Source organism: Charadrius vociferus, unplaced genomic scaffold (genome assembly GCF_000708025.1).
Source record: "Charadrius vociferus isolate BGI_N301 unplaced genomic scaffold, ASM70802v2 scaffold282, whole genome shotgun sequence".
Lineage (NCBI taxonomy): Eukaryota > Metazoa > Chordata > Aves > Charadriiformes > Charadriidae > Charadrius > Charadrius vociferus.
The window spans coordinates 9,540,404-9,548,705 of NW_009647731.1; the positions used below are offsets into that span (position 1 = coordinate 9,540,404).

An 8,302-nucleotide genomic window follows, 5' to 3' on the forward strand; every position below is an offset into this window, starting at 1 on the left:
GGGCGGGGCGGGGCCTTGTGCACCTTCCAGATACGAACTTTTCCGGCGCCGTCGGCTCTGGGTTTTGCCGAACGGGCTGAGAGTATAGCGGTTTAATCCTAATTAAACAATTACGCGGCGGTAGCCGTGTGCCTGCTTGGCTCCGCTCGGGCGGGAGCTGGTGCCAACTGAAGTCGCGGCCTGATTTCCCCACACACGCACTTAATTGTGTCAGGCGAGGCCCCTGGTGACTGGAAAAAGGGAAGCATTGCACCCATTTTTCAAATGCGTAGAAAGGAGGATATTGGGAACTACGACCCTGTCAGCCTCACCTCTGTGCCTCGGTCATGGAACAGCTCCTCCTAGAAGCTAAGCTAAGGCACATGGAGGACAGGGAGGTGATTCGAGACAGCCAGCATGGCTTCACCAAGGGCAGGTCCTGCCTGACCAACCTCGTGGTCTTCTACGATGGAGTGACTACGTCAGAGCACAAGGGAAGAGCTACGGCTGTCATCTTTCTGGACTTCTGTAAGGCCTTTGACATGGTCCCCCCCAACATCCTTCTCTGTAAATTGGAGAGATATGGATTTGATGGGTGGACTGTTCAGTGGATGAGCAATTGGGTGGATGGTCACATCCAGAGGGTGGTGGTCAACAGCTCAATGTCCAGATGGAGACTGGTGACAAGCAGTGTCCCTCAGGCATCCGTATTGGGACCAGGACTGTCGAATATCTTCATCAATGACATAGATTGTGGGATCGAGTGCACCCTCGGCAAGTTTGTGGACAACACCAAGCTGTGTGTTGTGGTTGACACGCCTAAGGGATGGGGTGCAATCCAGAGGGCCCTGGACAGGCTGAAGTAGTGGGCCCGTGTGAACCTCATGAGGTTCAACAAGGCCAAGTGCAGGGTCCTGCACCGGGATCAGGGCAATCCCCGGTATCAATGTAGGCTGGGGGATGAAGGGATTGAGAGCAGCTCTGCCAAGAAGGACTTGGGGTTACTGATGGATGAAAAGCTGGATGTGAGCAGACAATGTGTGATAGCAGCCCAGAAAGCCAACCATATCCTGAGCTGCATCAAAAGAAGTGTGTCCAGCAGGTTGAGGGAGGTGATTCTGCCCCTCTGCTCTGCTGAGACCCCCCTGGAGTATTGCATCCAGCTCTGGGGCCCTCAGCACAAGAAGGACATGGACCTGTTAGAGCAGGTCCAGAGCAGGGACACAAGGATAATCAGTGTGCTGGAGCACCTCTCCTACGAAGACAGGCTGAGAGAGTTGGGGTTGTTCAGCCTGGAGAAGAGAAGGCTCCAGGGAGGACTTATTGTGGCCTTTCAGTACTTAAAGGGGGCCTACAGGAAAGATGGAGACAAACTTTTTAACAGGGCCTGTAGTGATAGGACAAGGGGTAATGGCTTTAAACTAAAGGAAGATTGATTTAGACTAGATATAAGGAAAACATTTTTTACGCTGAGGGTGGTGAAACACTGGCCCGGGTTGCCCAGAGAGGTGGTTGATGCCCCATCCCTGGAAACATTGCAGGTCAGGTTGGACGGGGCTCTGAGCAACCTGATCAAGTTGAAGATGTCCCTGGCCATGGCAGGGGGGTTGGACTAGATGGCCTTTAAAGGTCCCTTCCAACCCAAACCGTTCTATGATTCTATGACACCTGATACACACAAACCTATTTCCCTGAAGCTGAGGGCTTCAGAGAGTCTGCTGTTGAAGCCCAAGCCCCCACAATTCAGGCTAAAGGAGCTACTTTAACAGTCAGTGGAGCAGTACAAGGTTTTCTCAGGCTATTTTTGTTAAACACCTGATGGTGGCAGCAACAGAGATCACCCTCACCAAGAAATGTCAGCTTCCCGCTTCCCTGTTTTAGGCCACGTGCTTTGGAGCAGCACAGGCAGCATGCACGACCCAGAGTACTGAAAATCAATCACTTTCTCAAAGTCCATTTTTCTTTTCTTAGCTTCTTTTGGTGTGTTTCTTCATCTAAGTAGTCAAATCAAGTTGAACCCAGTTTCACTTCTGGGTTTTGGTAATTTCTGTTTTAATATTCGTATCTATAAATATCCACACCCTTTTACGAAGGGGAGATCCCAGCTTGTGAACCAGAGAGAAGTCTGGCTCCACTGGCAGGATAAGCTCAGCCATTAGCATCTGGGGCCAAAGCCAAAGGCAGCCAGAGCACTGTCCGCTACATCCCAGGCCCCTGGGACGAGCTCAATGGATACTGCATCTATACTTCTGGACAAATTAGCAAATTTATTCCTGGTACTGATCTGGCTGGCATGGTCTGGTCACCTATGTAACAGTAAACTCTCTGAGCCTTCAAAAGAGTGAGGTTGTGTGCAACTATCTGTTCGGGTTGGTCATTAGCCAGTAATTAACTCTCTAAAATGCCCAGGAACTGTTTTCAGCAGTGTTAGTCGGTGTTGTGCAAAAGCACACTGAGACCTATCTGACCATTTAATATCATCACCAGTTTCACTCGCTGGTTCCTTTCTGTGGCTCTCCTGAATTTATTCATCTGGATGTAGCCAATGACAGCTGGAAATGTGGCTCTGATAATCTTCTTGAAAACTATAGTGCCCAGCAGACCTTCCAGAATAACGTTATATGCTCATATGTGCACAGAGATACTGGATGGCTGGCTGGGCTTGTGATGAAGATGGAGGTGTCCTGCACAAGGGTGCAGAGGCAAACTGTTCCTGTAGCCACGGTGAGATAAGGGGGAAGAAAATGTAGGCACTGACCTAGCGGATTTGGAGTCAAGGAACCTTATGTACCCCTTGCTTCTCATTAGCGCTTCGTTAAAGGAAACCTGAAAGTGTGTGAGAGAGGAGTTGAGTTTCGACTCTTGCTGATGAACCAGGGCTGCTTGAAAGTGCGAGCTGGATGAGGACTCTGCTGGGAAGGTCACTGGCTGAGTGAGTGGGTCCGGATGGCTGAGATACTCAGCTTATTTGCATGTCTGTTACTTAAAAGTTAGGGGTATTCTTGCTTAAAAACCCCTCAAAGCCTAAAAGTGGAAGCGAGTTAACGATTTGTATGTTACAAAATATGTCAGATGCAGTGTGGGTGAGCCGTGCTGTAGCCTGCAGCCCTGGGAGATGGAGTGGGAAGGAGCGGTTGTTGAGAGACGTGTCCGCGGTAGAGATTTGGAAGGTCTTTGTGCCACTGCTGAGAGCTGCCAGCAGAGCAGTGAGGAGCGGGGCTGAGCCCGGGACACCTGCAGAGCAGTGACTGTTGGTGAAGAGGAGCAAAGAGACATCAGCCATTACCTGGGTCGATTCCCGGAATGCAGTGCAGAATGGCACGTCTGCGTTCACGGCTGCTGGTGTGGCACAGCCCCTCAAACGGAGGGACGTGCTCGCCCAGCAGACTGTGTGCCTGGGGACAGCTGGGCCACAGCGGTTCCTTTCCCTCAGCTGTGGGAGCTGTATTGTGGCAGCAAAAAAAAAAAAAAAGGCTATTGCTAGGATTTCCTGAGGATGGTTGTTTCACCCACAGATGATTATTCACAACTTCTAAATTGATGTATTCTAAAATGGTGTCCTTCCCCCCTCCCCGGAAAGTTACGTTTTGTTTAAAACTCTTTGTTTAAACACTTGGCTTGCAGGTGGGGAAATATTGCTCATGCTTTGTTATGAAGACGGCATAATTCAGCTTCTCAGACTTCTGGGCAAGAGCTTGAACTACTGCCATTTAACAGGGGGTTTATTTTCCATTTTGCTTTTTACTGGGCATCCCTACAATTGGAAGATAGACCTTGTCATTGCCAAAGCGCACCTGGCAAAAGAGTTGTTCCTTTTTCCTCAGCTCTGGCACAGGCTAGAGCAGCTGCTAAACCTAGTTCTTCTTGCCATCCAAAGTTCAAAATAAATCTACCAAGCAGTACTATATGCGCATCTTTTTCCAAATCTTGCTGGTTGTATGCTTTGCTCTCTCCCACAGGCTTTTCCCTGGCTGGACAGGCCCCAGTCTCTTATCTCATTCTGCAGTGAGGGACTGCTGGTTCATACTGGTGCAGCACGAGCTCAGCAGTGCACAGACGCGTTTGGATGTGAAGTATTAGAGTCTTTAAGCCTGATTCAAATTGAGACCTCTGAAGTTGTTGAAAGACTTCCCAGGGATTTCAGCAGGCTTTAAGGAGAAGTTTTTATTGTTACAAGGTGCAGAGCAGTGGATAAGGCACTTGACCAGATAATGGGAGATGTAAATTTTATTTTTGGTTAGGATACTTACCTGCCTGCCCTCACTTTGTACCTCTTTTTTCCTTTCTGGGAATAATTAAATATGCCTTTCTGGTAAAAAACATTGAGATTTATTGATAAAAAGTGCTAGATAATGCTTGTGTGTTGTTACTATTATTGTTTTGTGAGAGTTAGTTTTTAAAGAGCTCTTTGAAAGACCATCATTAACACAACAAAATATTAGTGAAAAAATAGCCGCTTCTTGCTAAACTTGATGAAAGGGGTAAGCAAATCTCAAATCAGATTTGCTGCCATGGGTCATTGAATGGCAGATTCTGTGCAAAGTACGGGATGCGTATGTCTGCTTGTTTAAAAACTAAAATCTGCTCATCTTCTGGAAGGTTATTTTATACCATGTGCTCAAATTCTGTAATGATCATTTGTCCTCTACCTTGAGGAAATAGATAACTGGAAAAAAAAAAAAAAGAAAAAGGTTTGGAAATGGAAAGAAACAACAGAGGCATAAACATTTTTATCTAAACCAAAGCAAAAAGTTCGGTTTAGACAACATGATGCATCACCCCATGGCTGTTGGTAGATGGCAGCCTCTGTCCTTACGCAAAGGGGCTCTGTAAAAGGTTACAGCTGCCCGCAAATGCGTTCTCATAGGCCTGTGTGCTCCCACCTGCTGATACCGAATCTCAGCAGGAGGCGAAAGAATTTGCCCGTTTGTAGAAATAAGTTTCAGAAGCAATTCCAAACACAATCCAGCTTAGAGCTAATCGTGAACAGGCTTTACTGCATTAATTGCATATTATAACATGGATTTAGGAGATAGCTGCTGTTAGGGTATGTTTCCAATTGATAAGTATAGGCAAAAGCCTTTTTGACATCTGGTTCACTGGGGGGTCTTATCCAGACATTTCAAGCAGGCTGTGCTGAGGCTAAGTGGTTTTTCTGTGGTGGCAGGATAAAACTGGGTGTGTTGCTGCTGTGTTTCTGGCTGGAGCTGCGTGAGCCCACCCTACCGATGACTCATCCCTTAGAGTGGCTCAGAATATCACACTCTGCCTTGCTGCTTTCCTATTCTTATTACACTGATGCATTTGGGTCTCGCACGGTGTTGGCGTTTCATTTACAAACCTCTCTTTTCCCATAAAGGGAAGATGGCTGCCAGCCCTGCTTTATCCTGGTGTTTGGCACTCAAAAAGATTTTTTTCTGAGCCTTTCCTGATCCTGACTTTGGATGAAGATGTTTTATTTAAAAGCAGAACAACAAAACACATTAAGCACCTTAGAAAGCACGTTTTTTTCAGAGTTTAACTGGGTTTTGGTAGCCTCTCTTTTTTTTTTTCCTTCCAAAATTGGCTGCTTCTGCATATGATTCAGACTAAATTTTCTTTTTTCTCCCAGCAAGGACTGAATCAGGATCTTTAGGCCAGCAAAAAAGACCTGTGGTCCTTCCCTGACACCCTGTCTTTGAGTCCCTGCTTGAGTATTCCAGCACCAGAGTTTACAACAGTGACTAGAATAAGATAAGCAGTGGAACAGACTCACAGGTCTCCTGTGTCTTTCTCCCTCACTCACAGAGAACCTGACTGCTCCATTAAATCAGGTGTGGACATACCTTGAAATTAAAGGACTGTGTTTGTCACAAGAGAAAATAGATATAAATAAGTCTACCTCTTTCTAATATTTTTAAATTTTGTTGTTTTCCTGAACCAGTGTTCCAGGTGACACAAAAATGAAGATACCAACAGCTATGAAGAAGTCATGAAGTAAGACTCCAGTGCTGCAGTGGGTTCTGCAAAGCCCAGCTGATGGACTTTAAGGTGAGTAGGTCTGTGCAGTGGCACTTGCTCTGGCAATCCATGGGGGAGCCACATCCATAAAAGGGGCCATCCGTCCGAGGACTGCACTGAAGCAGACCCTTGTTATGTATCAGTGGTATATTCAGGCTTAAAAAACTAGCAGAAAAGAGAGATGCAGTGGAGACTGGTTTTGTTTTTCACAGTAGGGCATTGTGCTAGTGAACACACCTCCCTCCATGTCCTAGTATGCCCCATTGACTCAGATTTATTGGAAACAAGTTTTATTTTGTTAAACACTGCAAGAATCAGTAAGAAAGCCCACTCCATTGTTCTTACTGATAAACATGAAGTCAGAATTGCTGCTCTCCATTGTAGATGTGTAACTAAGACAAACATGTTATTGCAGAATCTCAGCAGTCCGGTAGCAGAGCTCAGCTTTCCACTCCCTGCACTCAGCCACATTTAAGTTATGTGACTGTTCCTAGTCCACTTCAATGCAAAGTCATCCAGCTTAGTTGAAATAACCACTCTGGCAGCAGCACAACACTCCGTTCGATTGTTGCCCCCGTTGCTGAAGGCACTGTGTAACTGTGCCTTTGGTTGCCAGGAACGTGGAGTGCTTCAGAGCTGCACCGTTCATGAACACTAGGTAGCTCCGTGGGATTTCCGAACACTGTATAGATCTGTTGTAACTCTTCTGATAAATCTATTTACCCTTTCAAGAATTAAATAAGTGTTCACGAAGTATACAGGACAACATCGGCATGCTGGAGTCCCACAGGGCGACACTGCAGATGACTGTGTGTGCCTTCCACTTGAGTATATAAAGGTACATATAGATACTAGATAAAAGAGGAGCAGTAGAGCCCTCAGGTTCACATGCTGATTTCCAAGGGCAGCACAAATTAAGATCTTCAAGATCTTCCCTCTTCATTTTGGAGTCTCCCATGAAGGTAAATCCCTCCCCGCTGACCAGCCTGACCCTGGGATGTGGCAAGCACGCTGATACTCTGTTGCTGTCAGCAGAATTTGGGCTTGCTGCTGCAGCAAGGGCTGGTTCACAAAATGGGGACTGAGACACGTGTGTTCATTTTTCCTTTGGAGAGAGGGGTTGCTTGTAGAGTTAAAAACCTTGTATTAAAAAAAAAAAGGCATAACTGTGTCTTCCAACACCAGCCATGTTCTGATGCCTGTGTTGTCCCTGGGATGACTGTAAGTGGGAGGCTGGGCAGGGATGTGAAATGCACTTATAACCTGAGCATAATCTGCTCTGTTTACAAACGAGCATCAGTCCTTGCACACAAGTGGTCAAACAACAAGCAGGGCAGGCACTCCTTAGGAACCTCATCTCTATGCTAAGGCTCTGGTTTCCAGGAAGCAATTTTTCCCTTAAGAATTATTTAATCAGAGAAAAATCTTCCGGTACTTACAGACACAACTGCTGCTATATAGAACTTGGCATTACAAAGAAAGTAACCACAACATGGCACGGCTTCCAGAGGCTGAACATTTTCTGAAGAAATAGGAGAGAGGATGTGAAAGATTGTACACAGCAGTGCCACCTGCTATGCACAGTATCTTCCAAAGTTCTAACCCTTGACACTTAATCAGGTACAAAAGGCATTTATTATAGACATTTTATTCTAATGCCCAAGCTATTATTCATGAAATGCATTTATTTCCTGTGTTCAGAAAATGTGTTCTAGGCAGTCTGCAAGTCCTGCTATCACAAGTCATTTCTGCCTGGCTGTAGAAAAAAAATATGATTGGTACAATAGGAAAAGAAGAAAAAAGAAAAAGTAGCATCTATGCTCCACTTATAAGAAGGTGCTTGTTAATTTGATTTTGCTTCACGTGGGTTTAATCAATGCAAACACAGATGGGGGAAGAGTGTTAGTGAGAGTAATGGGTCGTTTTTATTCCTCTTTCTTTGCCTGACCTGCTGAATCGATCTACCCTGTTGCCAGGAAAATCCGAATCATGCTGCCACGAGCATCTCTCCCATTTAGCCAGAAGAGAATTTATGTTGGAACCTAGAGCTTAAAATTCACAAACTTTCCACAAGCGGCTGATGTCTCACGCAGCTGCTTATCAAGATAAAAAAAAAATAATAAAATAACGGTGTGGCAGAGGAGATGCGATTCCCTCGGGTTACTTCCTTCGATCCTTTTAAGATCTCCGGAAAGTCGAGAAGCCCGTACCTCCAGCGCCGGGCTCCCCGGCCCGGCCCGGCTCCGCTGCCGCGGGGTGGCGCCCGGTACCAGGGCTGCTCCGCGCAACGCTCCGCGCATCGCTCCGCGGCCTCCCCCCGCTC

At 46.4% G+C, this 8,302-nt stretch overlaps 1 protein-coding gene across 1 annotated transcript in view; it reads right to left on the reverse strand.

Moving 5' to 3' along the window:
- The window catches only part of PRDX3 (peroxiredoxin 3), a 13,390-nt gene extending 5,111 nt beyond the window's left edge, over positions 1–8,279 (reverse strand). The window contains exon 1 of the mRNA XM_009881650.1: positions 8,190–8,279. Coding sequence (XP_009879952.1) covers positions 8,190–8,279 — 90 coding nt within the window. The remainder of the gene's footprint in view (positions 1–8,189) is intronic.
- Between the last annotated feature and the right edge of the window lie 23 nt (positions 8,280–8,302).